Raw genomic sequence first — 23,643 nt, 5'->3', positions numbered from 1 at the left:
GTAGCCAAACCGATGTGACATTCTGCAGCAATTTGCCTCTGTGTCATAGAAGAATGCTCTGCTAATGTTATAATTTTAGACCGTTTTCGTGGAGTTGTATCCATTTGTGAAGACGACAATGTACACAGGATTGCAGTATTAAGTCTTCAACACAACTGAAATGCTTATAAGTACAAAACGACAGGCAAAATGTCACATATTATAAAAAAAATAATGACAGACCTTCAACAATGGAATTACACGTACTACAGATGTCAATTAAAGCGGTATGAGCAGCTGTGAGGCCAACAATGACAGAAAATGTAAAAATATGCCGTGTTCGGATTAATTTGCACGCTACTGTACTAGCAACTTGAAGATTTTCATAGTCGTGTGGTTTTCTGCAATTGGTTGTCTAGCAAAAACCGCCAGTTTCATCGCAGTATTCTCTCGACAGATGGAGAGAAATTCAAAAGCAATGGCGATGTTAATATCCATAATGCTCACTACTGGTCTCAAGTCAATCCTTTCTGGCTGAGAGAAGTGGACAAACAGTGGAGTGTCAATGTCTGGTGTGGCATCGTCTGACACCAAATCATTGGATCTTATTTTTTTGAAAGTGCTGTGAATGGTGTCATATATGCTGAGTTCCTTAAGAACATCCTCAAACAGCTTTTGGAAGACGTGCCACTGGCAACACGAGCACTAATGTGGCTGTAGCAGGATGGATGGCCGGCCCAGGCCATTTCTCTTTGGATGGACGTGACATGGCCAGCACCTAACTTTAATCCTTTGGATTTCTATCTTTGGGGACGGCTAAAAAACACTGTATAATCGTCTCTTAAGATCGTCCCACAACAAGGGATGACATGAAACAAAGAATCCGGGAGACCTGCCAGTCACTTGACCACGCCAAAGTGTTATGAGTCACTAACAGTATCAGAGGAAGAGTACGGGTGTGTGCTACTCAGAACGGCAGACAGTTTGAATATTTGTAAAAATTAATGGCAATATCCAATCATCTGTCAACATTAACTGTCTTGTTTACATTTTCATCTTGTAACATTTCTCAATATTGATGGCATTGTCTTTTCGTACGTTTTCTTGTTGAAAGGGTAGGTACGGATAAAACGTTCCCTATGAAAGTTGTTTGTTTTGAGGAGCTCTACCAAATAGTACTCTATTTGACCTCGACTCCCATTTGAAATTTTAAAGTGATATGCCACTGACCCTATTTGAATCGCTCCATACAGAAAGGGCTTTAGTCCATTAGACCTAGTTTTGAGAAAAATAAAGAAAACATTCTGTATATGCCTACTCTATTCCTTTCTGCATAGAATTCTGAGCCTGACGCTTCAGTTTCTATCTTTCCAAACATTGGACTGAATACCTTTCTGCACAGGCCGATGGAGCCACTCATAAAGATATGATTTCCATCTATATCTCGTTTTTAAAAATTTGTGACTGAAGCCCTTTCTGTATGGACCGATTCATTTCTTCTTAGGACTGAGTGATGAAATCAAGCCCAAGTGAAAGTTCACATGTGCTTTAGTCCCAAATATTTTGTCTCGAAAATTGTAATGCACTAGTTTCCAAAATACTACATAACTGTTACGGTGTCGTCTGAATCACTCTGTATGCAATTACCACAGGAAAATAATCAAAGAGAGCAGCTTCAAATCTCCCTCAATTCCAGCATGGTTGCAGGCCTTAAATCTGTAGAATTATGTCCTAAAACATCGCACCGGAAAACGGTGTAGCATGTGCAAACGTACGTGATTGATGGAAGATGCTTTATTGAAAAACTAGTCCATAGACATTACATTTCAATTGTTTCTCACCAAAATGCATACCTGCATGCACTCTCGACAACACTTGACCGCACAAAACATTTCCCAAGAAATATCACATTAGTATGATTTCTCGCCATAATGCGCACTTACATGCCGTGTTAAATAACACTACTTCATGAAACATTGCCCACAAACATTTCATTTGAATGACCATCCCGGTAATGCGTTCGTGAATGCCTTGTGAGATGAGCAGACTGCACAAAACATTTCCCACAAATACCGCATTTGAATGGCCTCTCGCCAGAATGGGTACGGGTATGCACAATGAGATTATGAGACTTAACAAAACATTTCCCACATGTATTGCATTTGAATGGCTTATTTCCAGAATGACTATGTGCATGCCCTCTAAGATGGTTAGACTGTATAATACATTTCCCGCAAACGTCACATTTGAATGGCCTCTCGCCAGAATGAGTTAGGGTATGATCTATAAGATTGCTAGAGTATACAAAACATTTCCCACAAACATTGCATGTAAACGGCTTTTCGCCAGAATGCGTACGTGCATGCTTTTTCAGAGCAGCGGACACTACAAAACTTTTCAAACACCGCATTTGAATGGCTTTTCGCCCAAATGCCTGCGTGCATGTACTATGAGACCACCAGACTGTACAAAACATTTTCCACAAACCTCGCATTTGAATGGCTTCTGGCCAGAATGAGTACGTGCATGCACTGCGAGAGCTCTAAATTGCACAAAACATTTCCCACAAATATCGCATTTGAATTTCTTCTCGCCAGAATGCGTACGTGCAAGGACTTTGACAGAGTCCGTGGATACCCAGAGTACCGCAATCCTTTGCGCCGGAAATGCCGATAAATCAGTCATTGTTGTTCCAGCGCGCGCAATTGGACTCTAGACTTAGATATGTCCCGATTATGGAAAAATTTTTCACGCACAAATCGCATACGCCTGTATGCGTACGTATGTAACCTTGGAGATGTCCTAACTGTAAAACAAATTTCCCACAGGTGTCACATTCAAATCTCCTTTCGGCGGTGTGGGTGCGCAAATGCATTTTGTAGCTGTTGATAGTGTGTAACAACTTTCCACAAATATTACACTTAAAGGTACCTTCGCCCGTAACTGTCTGATTGTGACTCCACATTATTCTTTGCTGTACTTTCTCTGACAGGATTCTCTGAGGGAACACGATTTTCAGCTACTGTGCACTTTACCTCTTCGTTGGAAGTGCTGTAAACAAAAGAATCCATTAGTGAAAGTTATTCCACAGTCTAATACACACAGTCGCGCAACTCATACGTATAAAGTATGCCAAAATTTGACAACTGACGCCGACAGTAGTGCTCCAGAGGCAGCCAAGTTAAATGTGTGCAGACTACATATGATAACACAGCAGAAAAATTATATTACATAGGTTATTTGATATTTTTATACGATTACAGTAACTATATATGGTGCTTATTAATTTTATTTTAGAAACCTACAAGAATGTTACACCCACTTAATCCGAAAAAGTTATAGGTTCGAGAAACTGACAATTCCTTTTGCTTCTTACTTTCAAGTGAATCATAGTTTGAAATATATAATTTTTCGAACCTGGATGGCAAATTCAATTTATTCCTAAATATAATTATGCATCATTTGAACTCTGTACGTATTTCCTGTGAGAAAAATCAGTATTAATACTGGTAGCCTCAAAAACAAGGATGTCATTTCAGTTTTAGTCTAGGGGAGGAGGACAATATTTTTAGGGCAGATCTTATCGAATGGCATACTCCACACTATTTCCTCAGAAATTAACTATTTTCCGTACCGTAAATTTGGGTAAACTCGACCGCTGACGTACACTTGATAACAAAAAAGGAGATTTAACCCACACGAGATGCACTAAGTATATTTTGAAGTTCACTTTTTTCTTTGCTTAAGTATCGGCATTTTTTATTATTTTAAGCCACAACAGACGCGTTATGGCTTTTTTTTTATGATATGTTTACCACAATTTGCAATACATTTCTAGTGTCCACATATAGGCCTATGTTTAACTTATCCTACTTATATGATACATTTACATGCACTTACTGCTAATATGGTGTACATGTCATCTATTGAATGCACAGGTTCGATGAAGAAATTTTGATTTCAATTAATAAATAAATTGTACTTTTATTTGAGTTGTAACATCAACACCAATCTGACAACGATTCTCTCATTATGTTTTCAGCTATCAAAATGACAGCAGCATGGCAAATAATAAATAAATAAATAAAAGAAAACACAATTTGAACATTGTTATTGAAACTGAAGGCACTATTCTTACAAAGTCCAACGAAGTAGCAAATCAGTGGAATGAATATTTTGCAAACATTTTCATTGCCCTTATGCTCAATTTGTGAGGATTCTTTTAGGTCTGGGGTTGGTGCAGGGGACATGCCAAATAACGTAATGTGTAACAAACCACAGAAAACTTGCTTTCAGCATCCAATAACATAGGCCTATAATATTCAAAATGAAGTGAACACAGTGTAATATTAATGTAGACCTTACTTACATACGTACAAATGGTTTTTAAGGAACCCGCAGGTTCATTGCCGCCCTCACATAAGCCTGCCATCGGTCCCTATCCTGTGCAAAATTAATCAAGTCTCTATCATCATATCCAACCTCCCTCAAATCCATTTTAATATTATCTTCCCATCTACGTCTCTGCCTCCCCAAAGGTCTCCTTTTCCCTCCAATCTCCCAACTAACACTCTATAGGCATTTCTGCATTCACCCATACGTGCTACATGCTCTGCCCACCTCAAACGTCTGGACGTAATGTTCATAATTATGTCAGGTGAAAAATACAACACCCTTAATCTCTGTTCCTCGCTCAAAGTGAGAGTCTAAGTTTCACAACCATACAGAGCAACCGGTAATATAACTGTTTTATAAATTATAACTTTCAGATTTTTTGACACAGACTAGATGACAAAAGCTTCTCAACCGAATAAAAGGCATTTCCCATTTTACTCTGCGTTTAATTTCCTCCCAAGTGCCATTTATATTTGTTACTGTTAGTCCAAGATATTTGAATTTTTCCACCTCTTCAAAAGATAAATCTCCAATTTTTATGTTTCCATTTCGTAAAATATTCTGGTCACGAAACATAATCATATACTCTGCTTTTACGGGATTTACTTGCAAACCAATCGCTTTTCTTGCTTCAAGTGAAATTTTCGTGTTTTCCCTAATCGTTTGTGGATTTTCTCCTAACATATTCACGTCATACGCATAGACAAGAAGCTGATGTAATCCGTTCAATTCCAAACCGCGTCTCTTATCCTGAACATTCCTAATGGCATATTCTACAGTAAAGTTAAAAAGTGAAGGTGATAGTTCATCTCCTTGCTTTAGCCCGCAGTGAATTGGAAGAGAATCAGATAGAAACTGTCCTATATGAACTCTGCTGTAAGTTTCACTGAGAGACAGTTTAATTAATCGAACTAGTTTCTTGGGAATACCAAATTAAATAACAATATTATATAAAACTTCTCTCTTAACCGAGTCATATGCCTCTTTGAAATCTATGAATAACTGATGTACTGTACCCTTATACTCCCATTTTTTCCTCCAATATCTGTCGAATACAAAAAATCTGATCAATAGTCGATCTATTACGCCTAAAATAGCACTGATGATCCCAATAATTTTATCTACGTATGGAGTTAATCTTCTCAAAAAAATATTGGCCAAAATTTTGTATGACGTCAGCAAAAGTGATATTCCTCGAAAGTTACCACAGTTAGTCTTGTCCCGCTTCTTAAAAATAGGTACAATTACAGACTCCTTTCATTGTTCTGGTACAATTTCCTTTTTCCAAAAAGCAAGTACAAGTTTATAAATTTCACTAGATAATGCGCTTACACCCTCTTGTATTAACTGTGCTGGAATTTCATCGATACCTGGAGACTTGTACTTTTTCAGATTTTCTATCGCAATTTCGATTTCTGAAAGTGTGGGTTCGGATATAAATGGCTCAGAAATTTCGTCCCGGTCATTTATTAATGTAGACCTACAAACAAAAATATTCGAAACTTTTGTTTATTAAATCTAATCTTCTAAAACTTATCAGTATTTTCTACTCCTGAAAGAAAAAATAAATAAAAGACGTAAGGTGGACAAGTGAGCCTAAAGGTAAATAATCGGTATTACTTTAAAAATAATATAATACACCATTGTACGTCTTTTTCCACATGTATTTAAATTATTTTGCCTGCCATACGGACAGGTAACTGGTAAGGAATAAGTGTTTTATAGAACATAATACCACAGATAGAAACGACCAATGAGACTTATGTTTTTCCTTTTTAATTTCATTGCTTGTTGGCTGCCATTTACCATTTACTCCATCAACAAGTCTATTGTGCTATCAAGAAGGAGTGCGTATATAGCAGTAAAACTTTTTAATAGCCTCCCTATGGATATAAAAAATGAAACTCGAAACATAAGATTACTTAAGGTCAAATTAAAGAAGTACAGTACCTAATTTCTCACGCCTTCTATTCTGTAGGTGAATTCATGACATTCAACAATGCTTCATGAAACTGATACTAAAACTTCGTATTGTACTAGTAGAGTATATTGCTAACCTCTTTTGTACATATTTCAACTAGACTGAGACTTTAAATTAAGATTTTATACTAGTATTAAGTTCTTTGACTTGTTCCATATTCTAGCTGTGAAACAATGTAAGAATACCTTGGAATGTTAATAAATACAATACAATACTGATGGTTATGATTATGAGTTATGACTTTATAATCTCTCTTGGTCTTTAGGGAATCTGAATAACTACAGGCTCAGAAAGATTTTAGTTTGTTGTCACTGCAATTTACAGAATTAGACACATTTCCTTTATTCAGAGAGATTACATAAAGTTATTAACAACCCACGCCCTTTTCATAAGCATGTTCTGGCATTTGCAATATTTGTCTATGGTAGCAATCCTATGACTTATTGCTTCACCTTGCCGGCCGCTTGGGTGCTACTGTCGCATCAGCTGTCGAGTGTGGGCAAGAAAAGTGTTGGAGTTGCGCGACTGTATGTATTAGAATGTGGTTATATGATCATCACTACAACAAAGGCAATCAACACAGTTACTAAAAACTGTACTGTCATACAATGTTAAAGCCATATGAAAAATATGTCCCGATTTTCCATAGAAGTTTCAATTAGAAATATAGGAGAGGTCTGACGTTAGATGTAAAGTAGTGGATTAAAGCAAAATACAAACACAGGTAAGTAATTAGTGAAGCTTTATGAAGACACGAATCTTATGAAGCCAAAAAATGTGAAGCAGGCTATAAAAACTGCGCTTGTGTTTACTATAAAGAAACTGCACGACATAATATGTTGACTTATAATTGCTTTTTGTTGGAAACTTGGTGTATAGATACCCAAAAGGTTAATAGAAAAATGGATTTGAGGGAGGTTGGATATAATGGTAGAGACTGGATTGAATCTGCTCAGGATAGAGACTGATGGCGGGCTTATGTGAGGGGACAATGAACCTCTGGATTTCTTAAAAGCCATTTGTAAGTAAGTAAGTAAGAATCATACTTATAAACAGAACTACATTAAACTAAACATTTCTAGTCTAAGAATTTCTTAGAAGCTATTTTAAACTAATTTGCAATTCAAATCAAGGGAACAATTCGTCAGAGTAAATAAAGGTGAAGTTTTATTAATGTACTGCCAGCATAGGAAATTAAAAACAAAAACAGAAAATATCTTAGTTTTGTAGTGTGGAGTAGTAGAAACTCGATGTGATCACTGGGAGAGCTGTGGTCCCAACCAACCCGTCCTAAATAGGATCCTTGCTTATATAGGAAAATCGTTGTACTTGTAGGAAGAAGGCAGCCATATTCCATCGTTGTGATGTTATTTGAGGTGGAGTGGGAGAATGATTGCAGTGTCGCCAACTGTGGTAACCATTCATATTATCTTACACACCTAACAAAAACAAAACCTAACCTAACCTAACGTGCTACACACCTATTGTAACATTCCTAACGTTTAGCACACCTGTTGTAACATTCCTCACAGTTTGATTTCGTTTGCCGATATTGGCATCCCTGCTACGCCTATAGCCTGGAACTCAAGTCATCTAGTGGAAGTGAAGTGAAACTGCGACTCTGTTAATTACGTTTCCGAAGTTGTGTCTGTGTTATCTGCAAGAATTATTGTGTCATTGTAGTGATAACTGCATTTATATTGTACAATAAAAATTGAAATGTGTCGTGGCTGAGATAAAAGTGTTCTACATTGATTTCCAGCACTACAATCCCAGTGATGAGCGTGTGAATATTCGTTAGGAGTCCATTGGAAGTGGCAGTAGTGTAATAAAACTTGACCTAAATAAATACGTCACCTTATGTAATGTAACATATCTTTTTTTTTTTTAATTTACACTTTATATACGACTTTTTACGTTATTTTTTAACCATCTTAAGGAAGGATAGCCCTTAAAGACCGCTGCAGGTAGTTCATTCTATTCATTTACAGCTCGATTTAAGATGGTGCTTTGTTTGCTGGGAATATCTGTTATCCTACTGGCACTCCACCACTGCTGCAGTGCTCATAATCATCACACTAATGTGCTGCATGCCACTTCAGATGGTACACCAAGGACAATGCTCAGCTGCATTATAGAATACAAGTAAAGCGTGCTCTTCTTAGAGGGGGCAGTGAGAGAATGACGCAACTGTAAAATACACGCCATTTAGTAAAAGATAATGATGTAATCTTCTGAAAAGTTACATAAATAGTAATGGTGCTGCCAAAGGTGTTTGCAGGCTCATTTTCAAGGTACAATTTGTTATTTGTCTTCTTCATTTCAACAACTTTGATCAATTTATAAAAACTTCCAAGAAGTTCATATATCATGATGACTTTAACATAAATATCCTAATCACGATATAAAGTCATTGCTTCAAATTATGTCAGTAAATCGCTCATTTTGGTGTAGCAGTACGTTTGTCTCACTGTGAAACTAACAGGTCCGGGATCGAATCTTAGTCGGGACAAGTTGCCTGGTTGAGGTTTTCCAGAATTTTCACTCAAGCCATTAAGGCTATGGATTGGTAAAATTTCTAACTTCTACATTTTTACACCAATTAAACTGAAACTTTCACCACATATTTCTTACAATGACGACATGCAACACACAAATTTTCACTTTGATATTCCAATAAGTATACTTATAATCAGGGAAAGGATTTATATGTAAATACATATTTACTTATAAAGCTAATATAATTTATATTTTGCATTATCTTTATGTTTCACAATGTGTAGGGTTGAAAAATCCTACTTTTATTTTCCATATTTTTCCATATTTTAGAGTTTAGTACATATTTTCGTTAATTTCCATATATTTTCCATATTTCATATAAAACAGTCCATATTATATTAGGTTTAACAATAAAACAAAACAAAATTCCATTAACTTTTAAAAATACATTTCAACAATAGAGATTTAAACACATGTTCAGTAATCCCTTTAACATCAGAGTTATTTGAAAATTAGCAGTCCTATCAACAATGGGAAAGTAAGTTACAAAACTGTATTAATTTAATTTAAAATTTTTAACAGACTTCAGTTGTGCAGCTCAACAGTTAAATGCCAGTCAGAGTACACATAGGTTCAGTTTTGTAAATCATACTATAAAGACGGTAAATATGCCAAAAGTACGTCATTCAGTCAATTTAAAATCAAAACTAACAAGTTACATTTCAGAATTTAAAGAAGATGGTTTATCAACTGACAATAAAATATTATTTTGTAATTTGTGTCAGTGTGCAGTATCATCTACACAAAAGTTCCTGGTGCAACAACACATTACAACTAGTAAACATCAGGCCAACAAACAACTAAATTCCAAGCAGAGACAATTGTTTTTAACACAACCAACAACATCGAATGTAAGATCTGAGTTTAACATCGACCTGTGCCGTTCTCTCATCTCTGCTGATATTCCTCTCTACAAACTAAAGAATAAGGTCTTCAGGGAATTCCTTGAAAAATATACTCAACATACAATCCCGGATGAGTCAACACTTAGGAAGACGTATGCTCCATCCATCTACGATGAGACAATACAGAAGATAAGAGATGAAATTAAAGATAGTTCAATTTGGGTTTCCATTGATGAGACTCCCGACAAAGAAGGTAGACTTGTTGGTAATGTAGTTATCGGTTTGTTAAGTGAACAATATTCTGAACGAATTCTTTTACATTGTGATGTTCTAGAAAAGTGCAATAACAAAACTATAGTTAAACTGTTCAACGAAGCTATGGGTATCCTGTGGCCAAAGGGTATTATGTACGATAATGTGTTATTCTTTATTAGCGATGCTGCCCCTTATATGGTCAAAGCTGGACAAGCATTATCTGTTGTATATCCTAAATTGACTCATTTTACTTGTGTGGCGCATGCATTTCATCGTGTGGCAGAAGTGGTCAGAGACAATTTCCCTAAAGTAGATTTGTTGATTTCATCAGTGAAAAAAGTATTTCTCAAAGCTCCCAGTAGAGTTAACGTGTTGAAAGAAATGTACCCTGAAATTCCATTGCCACCAAAGCCAATTTTAACTAGATGGGGTACATGGCTAGAAGCAGTTGAATATTATGCCGAACATATAGACTCTATTAACAATGTTCTCCTTGCATTGGACTCTGAAGATGCAGTCTCAATTGATACTGCGAAAACAGTTACCTGTGACATAAGTGTGAAGAATGACTTAGCTCACATTCAGCATACATTTTCATGCATCATAAAAACGCTCAAAAGTCTCCAAAATAGGCACCTTTCACTATCTGAAAGTTTTGAAATTATAAATAGTACTGTGGAACAACTGAATCGTGGTAGAGGTAAAGTTGCAGATGCAGTAAGAGCTAAGGTGGACACTGTACTTTCAAAAAACCCTGGATATGAAGAACTACAAAAGGTTGTTGCTGTGATGAGTGGTGAATCAACAGTGAAGATTAACTTGGACTTATCCCCAGCAGACATTGTGAAATTGAATTATGTACCAGTTACTTCTTGTGACGTCGAACGCTCTTTTAGTCAGTATAAATCTATCCTCAGAGACAATAGAAGAAGATTCACTTTTCAGCACTTGAAAGAAATGTTTGTAACCTATTGTTATGGTAACAGACAATAAAAATTGTGTTTTGTTGAAACTACATTGGAAGATAAGGTACGTCCATTATATTTTTTGTTTAGTTTGATTAAAATGTACCAATATTTAACGTACATAGTCATTTTTTTATAATTTTAAGTCCATATTTAATTCCATATTTTGGTAAAAATCCATATTTAATTCCATATTTTGGTAAAAATAACTACATATATATTTACATATTTCATATATTTTTAGTCCATATAAATCCGTTCCCTGCTTATAATTAATATTTGTATTTTTTTTAATACCGTATACTGAATTATAATTGTTACAATTTTCAAAGTTTACATAATTTTTTTTAAATTTATATTTCAGTTACTCCTGACAGATGCATGTAAAATATGACACATGCTTCTCATATTTTTGCAATTATTTTTTGGGAAAAAAAAAAAAAAAAAAAAAAAAACCTGTTAGTTGTTATTTTTTGGATTTTTTTTTTTTTAACTTATAACATCCTCAAGACATGGTGATTTCAGTACAGTAGAACCCCGTTTATCTGTCACCCTATTAACTGATTGGCGGATTATCTGTCTGTCTTTATGCCGCTTTTTTTCTATATATGAAGTACTGTACATTATATTAGCACGTTATTTTTTCTAGAGACTTTATTCTTACACAGTATGGCCTACTGTTTGAGTTGTCGTGCTTTATAAATTCTATGTAAAAGGACTTCCTCGCTTTTAAAAAAAATCGTGTTGTGCTAAGTACCAAAAAGTACAAACAACTGAGTGGTTTGGAGAATGAGAACTTTGGCTCAATTTAGAATACGGAGTCTCAAGTGTTTCCAATTTAATAAAAATCAGGATAGAGTGTATAAAGTATGTAAATCTATGACAACGAGACCTCACTATTCCTATCTTTCCACTGACAGATATTACAAGGAGTTTCTTTGATCCTTAAAAATCCGTTGTTAATAACCAGACTTAAATCAGTGAACTTCTGATCCAGTAGCTAATGTGTTCAATACAAGACCATGGAGGAAATTACGAAAGTGTAAGCATTATTCACTAAATGTACCAAAATATTTTATGGTACGGATTATCCGATTTTTCGATTAACCATTCAGTCCAACCCCTTCATTACCACAGATAATAGAGGTTGTACTGTACTTTCAATAGAAGAAGAAAACACATGTGTCACTTTACTTCACAGGCTTTTGTGAACTTCTGTGCAAGACTGGAGAAAAACTGCATTCATTAGAACATTATGAATGTTACAAAATGTTGAAAATTGGAAAATCGAGAAGACGAGTGTCAAAGTACAACATGTATATGATATATACACTATCGAATTGATACCCATACTTCCTATGCAGGTCTACCACATATATTTTTCTCCTACATAACAGCGCGACATATGAACTGAATGAGATGTAAAATTAGTTAGAATTAAGAACGAATTCTGTCAGAATGACAGCTGGGTGTCAGCTTACAGGGCTGCAGGCCACACATGCTCTAGTCTCTTTAATTCCATCCTGAGGGGCTTTAAATTGACATAGGGCCAAAATAAGGACAGATTTAGAAAATTGAAACGTTATTTTATTTTTTTTAGAGTCAAAAACAAAATTTCCATTTTTTTAAATGTTTTTCTCGTTACTTTCACCGATCTATAGCCTCAAGAGAAATTGCTGGATATTTATGGCGTCAGAGCCTGGAATCATTCCACCGCTATTATCACATTCATCTCCATCCATCCACCTACACACAACACAGAGCGAAGAGAACCGACCTAATGGCTGTACTTGAACATAATCGCCAAGAAAGGAGACATGGGCACTGCCACGCAAATTGACGAATCCTTAAAGAAAATAGAAACTTCCGATGCCAATCATTCCAGTGAATATGGAATATCCACATATAGTAAAAATATTTACTGCAACATAAAATTCCACTCCAGTAGCATACTGAAGCTGTATCCAGCAGATCAGCAAACATATTACAAGTTTCGTGATAAAACGAGTTTATAAAACTCACACATCATCTGAAATGCCTTGAGAAAGAGTTTGTCTCTTCCCAATTTGGATATTATTTTCCAAATATGGGAGCCAGACTAAAATGTCATCACCTCAGTGAATATATATGTATGTATGTATTTATTTACACTGCAAGTGGGCAAGCACCCGGTGGCAGTGGTATATACAATATTAACAATACACAATAAAATGATAACCAATACACAATAAAATTTACAATACACAATACAATTTTACAACACATATACAATTTTACACACAATACAATAATAATACACAATACAATTTAACGTGTGAATACGTGTGAAAATTTGTGTTTGTGGAGAAATATGTACATGAGCGTCAGTACTAATAGCAAATTATAATTAAACCACTGTCACAGATCATTACACAGGGTGATTCACGAGGAAAGGTAAAAAATTTAGGATGTGAATTATTCTGAAGTCATTCTGAGTCAAAAAGTTCATATGAATATAGGTCCGTTTTCGAACGGTTACAGAGATATGATTCTTTGATTTCACAAAAACGTCTGAGATTCCATTGCTCTAACTCGCATTTAGAGACAGATAACGGACAAATTTAAAGTTTATATTCACGTATGCGTACATAACTAATATTCTAAACATCGGGGGCGATGTTTTCGCACATTTTCAAACGTACCTTCTTCTACTTCAATGCACTGTTGCGCTCGGGCGTGAATCGCGCTCATCGCTCAGGAGAGTTGCACGTAGCAGTTCTTTATGCCGCATCCAAAATACAGTCGATTAGCGCCTCTCTTGTTTCCCCTTCCTTTGCTATACCAAGTCTTTCATCCAACCCCATAGACAGTAAATACTCTTCGATATGGTACCGTTCTGTTTGAAAAGTGTCGTTCTTATTCAGCGACGGCACACAATGAACTTCCATCGCACAAACCATAAACATACACAATATCGGTGTATTCTGTAGTCGAAAATTTATAAGGCATCTTGAAAAACACAACTTAACACTTCCGATAACTGTACCTGTATAACTACTGTACTGTAGGTAGCTGACTGAACTGCTGTGAATTGATAAGTGATAGTGTAGGCTATTTGTGATATGTGGTGGTTCTCTGTCATTACACCGGACAAGGGCAGGCGATTGGACATTTGTAATGCCCCAACACCCGGTTTGTGAGGTGAATGAAGTTCTCTTATCCACATTGCTCACAATGCAGATTCCAATATTACGTCATTCATTGCGACCTTGACCTTGTCTCACGTCAGCAGCATATTATGGTAACGTCTAATTCACATTGAGGAGAGACGTTTTATCAAAAAAATTCATCTAGCTCCACCATCATTCGAAAACGGACCTATGTTCATATGAACTTTTTCACTCAAAATGGCCTAAGATATCGTATCCTAAATTTTTTACCTTTCATCGCGATCGCACATATGTCCTGGTGACCACTGAACATCCTTGATCTGTCGAAATTTCACATCTAAATTCGCTTCAACCAAAGATATTAAATTCAGACAGGATCTGTGGACGCAGATCTGAATTTTTGGCTATATGATTCTGCTTGCAGATAATAAAATATAAAATTAGTGAAGTCAATATATTCAAAACACAAGTTGAAAACAAAATCAAGGTAAAGTTGATAGCTTATGACTGTGATTATTAGGAGACGGATTTCTATAACCTTAAATATAGGATATATATGCATATTTATAACTAGAGCCCGGATTTATATGTAATAAAAGTTGAGAATGACATCTAGTATAGTTGAATGGACGTAGTGTTGGATAGGTGGGTTTTTAAGTCAGGTTCACAAGACTTCGAAATGTGACAAGAAAGAACTTAATCACAAGGACTTGACAATGTATCTTGTAACCCTGCGCGATTTATAATTGGCAGTTAGGAGGATTTTAGACATTTTGCGGTACCAAAGGGAAATAATGTCAGGAATGACATTTAAAAGCAGTGGCTTGTATGTTTATAAACTCTACCAAGTAACAATATTAACTCCTAGTATGTATAAAACCGGGCTCTATTTATGATCTTGAAAAAAAAATTCTTCCTACCAAATATTAAACCTGGTGGCTTGTTAAGGTCTCACTCCATTGTTTGAGTGAATGGCTCAAAGATCTTGTTCCTAAAAGGGCGGTAATTTAATGCTTGGCGTGATACCCTTGTTCTAGGCATCCTGAGTATATGAAATTTTTTGCATTTCGGTTTATAAATTTTTAATCTTCTCTAAACTTGGGTCAATATTTCTTTCAAAATATCCAAATTATTCTTCTTGTCTAATCTAGTATAGCCAGCGGTTCTTCTTAAAAACTTCATTTCATTGACAGTGATTCAGTGTTCATCATATTTATGTATGGTCCAAGCTGCACTTCTAAACATGAGAATGGGTCTCGCCAATGTTTTATAGGCTTTATTTCTTGTTTGTTTTGGACAAGAGAAGGTTTGAAAATGTTATTAATGGTATTCATTACATAGTTAAAGTATTTAAATTTTGTATGAATATCTTTTTCTTGTTCACAGCTTAAATGATAGTTCTACTGGTTTATTATAAAGGCAAATTTTGCTGCAGAGATGACTTTTTCCGATGAATTCCATTACTTTAAGTTTATTAACTGAAATTTCCATCCCGTATTCCTCAGAAATGAGTTGTAAACAGAAAACAGAATTTTGGAGGCCATTTTCAGAATCTATTAATAATATTACATCATCTGCAAATGGTAATATATCTAACTTTAAATTTCTATTCATGCTCAAATTACCATGTTTTGTTCTGTTCAGAACATCATGTGAAACAACAGGAAATATTACAAATGTCTTCACATGGATATTTAGTAGGTTCTCATTTCTGTAGACATATTTTCCAAAAAGGGAGTGCTTGTATTTTCATCAGAGAGGATCTATTGTTTAGTAAATTGATATATTTGATTTCTGACTTGAACAAGATATTGAAATCTGTGGAATACAAGTTGGTTATGAACTTATGAGATATCAAATTTAATTATCTTATGTGTTTAAAGGGCGGCAGTGGGAGACTATTGAAAATTTATAACAAACTTAGATTCATTACTTAAAAGACTTTACAAAGCACATAATTACCAAATTTGTAATTTGTGATGACATAAACGTAGATTATAAATAAAAAAAATCTTATATAAAAGCAAACTACTCACCTCTTCAAACTTATAATCTTGGTCGCACAGTAAGTTTCCTAATCAGAATACATGCTGGAAGTAGTACAGCCATTGATAATATATTTATATATAAAAATAGATTGAATTCCTATTCAATAGTACCTTTAATCAATGGCCTGTTTTATGTTATGTTATGTTTTATTTAACGATGCTCGCAACTGCAGAGGTTATATCAGCGTCGCCGGATGTGCCGGAATTTTGTCCCGCAGGAGTTCTTTTACATGCCAGTAAATCTACTGACATGAGCCTGTCGCATTTAAGCACACTTAAATGCCATCGACCTGGCCCGGGATCGAACCCGCAACCTTGGGCATAGAAGGCCAGTGCTATACCAACTCGCCAACCAGGTCGACCAATGGCCTGTGTAATCACGATGCACAAATTCTAAGTATTTTCAATGTGAGTGAAAAATTCCAAAGTGTTAATTTAAAAACCAAAAAAGGGATTATAAATGCTGAATCTCTTCATCATTTAAATGCATTTCTACAAAATAACTCTTGGGAAAATGTATATAGCACTGGTACCCCTGATATTAATAGTAAATTTAATGCATTTTTGACTACATTTACGAATTTTTCAATGAATGTTTTCCAGCTAAGGAGGTGGAAAAATATAAAAGTGAAAACATGTGGATAACTCAGGGAATTAAAGTATCATGTATTACAAAAGGGAAACTATAGGCTATTTAATGAGTAAGAATAGTGATGACCTAATGTACTTAACTACTATAAGAATTACTGTACAACTTTGTCGTTAGTTATAAAAGATTCAAACAGAATGTATCTGAATGAAAAAATACAAAATACAGATAATAGGATTAAAATTAATTGGGACATTATTAAAAATGAAACTAATCGATATTCAAAGAATGAAAATATTACTTGTATTAAAATCAATGATTGTAAAGTAGAGAACTCAAAATCAATTGCAAATCGTTTTAATTACTTCTATATAAATATTATTGAAAACTTAAACATTAAAGATTGTGCAGAAGATGCTGCAATTGGTTACCTTAACAGATGCATTTAACATTGAATTTCTATAGTCGCGACGCTGTTATTCCCGACGTGACTCCTCCTCTTTGCTTATGTCTTAGGAAGTGAAGGCTCTATAAAGTCTAGGTAGGTAGTATCGTTCGCCATTTTTGTTCTTTCGTTGTCGAGCTACCATACGAGGAATCTATGTGCCACACCATTAAACATTATCATGTCGTAGCTAATATGATAATAAATCAAACGCACTGTAATTCAGCAAATAATTGAGCGGCAAATAACGTCTTCGTGTGCTTTTGTGCAAATGCCAATGAAAGAACCAAAATGGCAGGCGATTATATTAAGTATTTATCGAGCCTTAAGAAATGAATAACGTCTTTCTCAGCGAATCACAAGACGCACACGTTTAAATGTAGCTGACCTCCAACGCGATTGGCTGCCGGTAATTAGAGCGACAGGACTATAGGTCTAAAATTTATTCTCACTACCGCAGCACAAATTATGCATGTGATAAAACATCTACAAACAAAATATTCCTTTGACTATGATGAAATGCCAAGTAAAGTTCTGAAAGCTTGTTCTGAAACAATTTTATTATTTTTTTTAGTAGGTTATTTTACGACACTTTATCAACATCTTCGGTTATTTAGCGTCTGAATGAGATGAAGGTGATAATGCCAGTGAAATGAGTCCAGGGTCCAACACCGAAAGTTACCCAGCATTTGCTCATATTGGGTTGAGGGAAAACCCCGGAAAAACCTCAACCAGGTAACTTGCCCCGACCAGGAATCGAACGCGGGCCACCTGGTTTCGCGGCCAGACACACTGACCGTTACTCCACAGGTGTGGACTTCTGAAACAATATTCCCTCCTTTAAGCTATTTATGCAATTTGTTAATGCAATGTGATATTTTCCCAGAATGATTCAAATAATCAATAGTAAAACCAATATACAAAAAGGGAGATAAATGTGCTATTGCTAATTATAGAACCCATATTATGATTGACAACATTCTCAGAAGTGTTTGAGAAGTTCTGTATAATAGATTATATCATTATCTGGATTCCAACAATATATTAGTTTTAGAGCAGTTTGGATTTAGAAAACAAAAAATTTACAGATTTAGACTGGTGGATGAAGTACTAAATTCTTTAAATTCGAAATTACATGTCGGTGGGTTTTTTGTGACTTGGCTAAAGCATTTGATCATGTAGATCACAATATATTGTTTAAAAATTTAAGTTTTATAACATTAACGATGAGACGTTAGGTTGGTTTACATCTTACTTATCAAACAGGAAACAAAAGGTAGAAATAAATATATCAAATAATCACAAAGTGACTTACTCAGAATTTTGAAATTTTAAACATGGAGTTCCCCAGTGGTCAATTTTAGGTCCATTGTTGTTTCTAGTTTACATTAATCATTTAGTCTGAACCATAAATAATTTATCCCATGTAATTTTATTTGTAGATGGTACAAGTGTGACTATTTGAAGGAAATAACACGATAATTTCATAAACACTTCTAATACAGTGTTGAATCTAATGAATGAATGGTTCCATGCAAATAAACTAGCACTTAATGTTGATAAAACAAGTGTAGTCAAATTTAGTACACGTACTAGTGCTCAGGTTTCTTACAGTATTCGATTAAACGGAACTCATCTCAAAGAATCTATAAGCACAAAGTTTCTTGCTTTAGAGTTGGATAATCACTTGAACTGGGAAACACACATAGAATGTATTACTCCTAAATTGAGCTCTGCTTATTATGCATTAAGATCCTTATCTTCTATTGTAACAGCCTGGATCTGGTTGCTCAAATAATTTATTAATAATATGGAGTAAACAATATTTGCAACCAACGAATAACCCCACCATGGAACATTATGATCGGGATGGTAATCTCTTTGTTAAGTTGATTGAGGAAAAACACATAATATAAACTTAAATTCCCTCAAAAAGAACATGTATTAACCATGCAACAATAAAAATGTCTGTACTGCGTCGTCACACTAAAATTCCAATCACTGGTAATTTACGTCGTCACACTAAAATTCCAATCACTGGTAATTTACGCTTTAAGTAAATTAGTTGTTACTTTCCATTCAATGACCTGGTGTTCGTCAAAACTAGGGCTAGTAATGCCATCTGTTTTCTCTAAAGGAAAAACATGAGTAATAAATATTGAAAACCAAACTTCTCTCCCACAGCATAACTTTAAATTAAGAAACACCCTACAATTAATATAGCCCCGTTTGAGGAAAACTACGTATAAACACTCCACGTTGTTGGTATCTTACTGTTATCATAATTCATACACAATCAACTCTGTAAATATACGCCAAACCTGTTACAATCTGGTAGAAACGCCATCACAGTTAATGCAACAATGCCTTCTCACTCTCGCTTTCATGTATCCTCTCTCACTCCATGTACTACTTCACAAACAGAGAAAGACTGTTATAAATACAAATAACAGGCCTCGTTCGACTCTCGGTTGGTCCGATGTCACATCACAGCTAGAAACTTAAGATGTACATTCCTAATATCCGCCAGTATTTATCCAATCGCCTTCCTACTTTCTCACTTCACTATAACTCCAAGTTGGCTGCGCTCCTGCCTGTAGAGATTATCGAACCCAGTTCGATTGCCATTCTACTTCAATGCACTTACTTCTCGAACTTTCCACCTTCGCGATTCAATCGCGAATTCCCACAATCAACAACCACGGTCACCACATCACAACTGCTCGTAGGTCTGTCGGTAACTCTCACGCAGCTAAACCAGTCGTCTACACATCCTTCCTACTCGAAGGTCTGCCCGCAACTGCCCAAACATCTAAAAATTTATGCTCCCCCGAAATAAAAAAAAATTGATGTGCCCTCGGTCTAAACCAATCAGAATCAAAATCAAATCACGTGATACGCTACTTGCTCCTTGTACATGAGGAAAAGTAGAGCTATAATAGAAGAAAAGAAACAAGTTATCTAAAAGAGAAAGTAAGACTGAAAATGGAGAGGAAGTAAGCCATCTATGAAGATTAAGATGAACTAATAAAAAAAAAGAAAAGATAATAAGGATAGAAAGAAAAGAAAGAAATGGAAAAAAAAAATAAAAGTAATGCGCTGAAAATAAAACGGCACACTATTGGTGATAAAAACATATTTAAAATGTCATATTTTGAATATTTTCACTCTGTAATGAAACATGGATTAATATTCTGGGGAAATTCGTCTGAAGCTAAACATATTTTTTGTTTTACAAAAGACAGCTATAAGAATAATGTCTGGTGTGCATAAAAGAACACAATGTAAAAATATTTTTAAAAATTTATAAATCTTGACTTGTGAGTACATTCTTTCCTTAATGACATTTTATATTAAAAACCGAAATATGTTTAGTACTAATCAAGACATTCATAATTTTAATAAAAGACATAAATCAGATCTTCATCTACCCTCTATTAGTCTAAGCTGTTATAAAAAAAAAGGAGTTCACTATTCCAGTATTACAGTCTTCAATGCACTGCCTAATTATCTTAGAGCTTTGAAGGACAATGAGAAAAGGTTTAGAACAGAATTAACCAAATTTCTACACACTCATAACTTCTAAACAACTGACGAATTGTTTATGCTTTAAATTGAATTATTCTACTTGATATGAAATGTACAGTTTTGAATTAATCTCTTTACTATGTATTGTATATTATTTTTTATATAACTTAACTGATGATTTGTATATGTTATAAATTGAAGAGTAGTCTGTATAGCTCAACTGATGAAATGCATATGCTGTAAATTGAATAGTAGTCTGTATATCTTAAATGATGAATTATTTCTGTTTATAAGTTGAATTAATCTACTTCATATGAATTCTACAATTTTGTATAGCTTAACAAAGTATGTATGCTTGTAAATTGAATTCATCTGTTTACTATGTATTGTATATTTTTGTATAGCTTGGCTGATGAATTCTATATGCTTTAAAATGAGTAGCAATCTGTATAGCTCAACTGATGAATTGTCTATTCTTCTAATTTTGAAGTAATTTGCATGATATATATTATCAATTTTTTTATATCTCAACTGACTGAATTTATTATGCTTTTTAAATATAATTAACTTACTTGCTATGTATTATATTTTGTAGCCTCAACTAATGAATAATTGTTTAGGTTGTAAATATAATAATCTAATTGCTATGTACTGTATATTTTTGTAGAGCCAACAACGTAACTCAGTCGGCAAACTCGCTGGCCTACTGGTCTGGAGCTGTGCTCAAGCTTGGGTTGGATTCCTGTTTGGTCCGATTGCTTGGTTTCTTTCCGAGGTTTTCCCCAGCTATAGGGTGGATGCAGGATGATCTACGGTGAGTCCTTGCCTCATCTCACTTCGTCTCGTCAAAAAATTGTAATCTTGTAATATTTTGAGTTGTTCCACATGTTAAAGCTTCATTGCTAATGTAAGATCAATGGAATACAATAAATGAAATGAAAAAAAAAAAGAAATATTCGATAACCTCCAACTGTTGAACACTAATATCAAGCTATTTTGTTGAATATACACTATTCTACCAAAAAGTAATTGGGCACTGTTTTGCCCCTTCATAACCTCGTAGTACCACCTCTTGTTGCTATAACAGCAGCCACCCTGTCAGGCATGCTCTCCACTAGTTTGTGTAGGATATCCACTGGAATGCGTCGCCATTCCTCTTGCAACATGGCACTCAGTTGAACAATGGAAGTTGGCCCCCTGTTTCGGCGGCTACTATGCAGTGGTATGGAGACAATAATGTTCACCAATTGGACTGGCCTGCACAAAGTCCTGATCTCATTCCCATTGTGCACCTTTGGGACCAATTAGACCAGCGATTGAGGTCTCGGGAGATGCGGCCAACTTCCGTTGTCCAACTGAGTGCCATGTTGCAAGAGGAATGGCGACGCATTCCAGTAGATATCCTACACAAGCTAGTAGACAGCAGGCCTGAGAGGGTGGGTGCTATTATAGCAACAAGAGGTGGTACCACGAGTTTCTAAAGAGGCAAAAACAGTGCCCAATTACTTTTTGGTAGATAGTGTATTTTATTTAGCAGGTTATTTTACGACGTTGTGTCAATATCCGAGGTTATTTAGCGTCTGAATGATATGAAGATGATAATGACAATGAAATGAGTCTGGGGTCCAGCACCGAAAGTTACCCAGCATTTGCTCATATTGGGTTGAGGAAAACCCCGGATAAAACCTCAACTAGGTAACTTGCCCCGACTGGGAATCGAACCCGGGCCACCTGGTTTCGCGGCCAGACGCGCTAGCCATTACTCCACAGGTGTGGACTAGATAGTGTATTTCCTTCTCCAAAATAGACATGCTAGTCACTATTACATCACTAAAACTATTACATCCATTTGTGACGTAGTAACAAGTAGGCCTACTGGCGATCATAGTTTATTGCTTATATAGTGCATACATTCTATCTGTGCTGTGCACTGCAGCATCTGCTCTACATTCACGAGCAGGGGAAGATAAAATGTAGGCCTATGCACTGAATGTTAAGAGTGGAATTTATATAACAGATTGAGAAAAGAGTCTTAGTAAATTGTTGTTTTCTAATGCCAGGCGTTTGACAATAAAGTCATTTGATCTCTTGCACTCCAATATTTTTCAAAGATATTATCATGACCAGCCACTGAAGCACAGATTTTGAGGTGTTCCGAATCCATTTCTTGGTTTGAGTTGCACAATGGGCGGTTAGGGGACTGATATATTCCAATTCTACGCAGGTGTTTGGCCAAACAATCATGGCCTGTTGCCAATCTAAATGCAGCTACAGACGATTTTCGTGGTAAATCGGGAATTAACTGTGGATTTTGATGCAGAGAGTTCCATTTTTTCCCTTGGGATTGAGTTATCAAATTTTGTTTGTTGAAGTCTAAGTATGTAGATTTCATAAATCTCTTCACAGAGTAATACGTAGATTTAGTAACAGGTCTGTAAGTAGCAGTGCTGCCCTTCTTTGCTAAAGCATCCGCATTCTCGTTTCCCAGGATTCCACAATGGGATGGTATCAATTGAAATACAATTCTTTTAATGAGTGATATTAAATGAGAGAGCATTTTAGTTATTTCCGCTGTTTGAGATGAAGGTGTTTGTTTAGAGACAATTGATAGAATAGCTGCTTTGGAGTCTGACAATATAAGTGCACTCCTAAATTTATTGATGAGGCATAGAAGATTCCTGAGACATTCACTTATTGCAATGATTTCACCATCAAAACTTGTTCCATATCCAAGAGATCTATAAAGTGAGAAGAGACAGCACGTAACACCTGCACAGGCACCTCGTTCTCTGGAGATCAAGGATCCGTCGGTGTATAAATGAAGCCAGTTTTGTGGAGGGTACCTAATATTAATTGTCTCTAAAGACAATTGTTTCAGTATTTCAGTGTTTACTTCTTATTTCAG

At 35.4% G+C, this 23,643-nt stretch overlaps 1 protein-coding gene across 6 annotated transcripts in view; it reads right to left on the bottom strand.

Annotated features, from left to right (window-relative positions):
* Nucleotides 1-1,238: 1,238 nt before the first annotated feature.
* Nucleotides 1,239-23,643, bottom strand: part of LOC138691379 (zinc finger protein 664-like) — a 93,631-nt gene continuing 71,226 nt past the window's right edge. For 4 of the 6 annotated variants that reach the window (XM_069813288.1, XM_069813289.1, XM_069813290.1 and 1 more), the window contains one exon: nt 1,239-3,030. In XM_069813288.1, the coding sequence (XP_069669389.1) occupies nt 2,901-3,030 (130 nt within the window). In that variant the 3' untranslated portion in view covers nt 1,239-2,900. Of the gene's footprint in view, nt 3,031-11,499; nt 20,144-23,643 lie in introns of those variants that run through there. The other 2 variants (XM_069813286.1, XM_069813287.1) reach the window with 2 other exon arrangements.

The sequence above is a fragment of the Periplaneta americana genome, chromosome 16 (assembly GCF_040183065.1).
Source record: "Periplaneta americana isolate PAMFEO1 chromosome 16, P.americana_PAMFEO1_priV1, whole genome shotgun sequence".
In the NCBI taxonomy this organism is placed as follows: domain Eukaryota; kingdom Metazoa; phylum Arthropoda; class Insecta; order Blattodea; family Blattidae; genus Periplaneta; species Periplaneta americana.
Note: the sequence above shows the minus strand (reverse complement) of the source record. Positions and strands in the feature narration are given on the sequence as shown.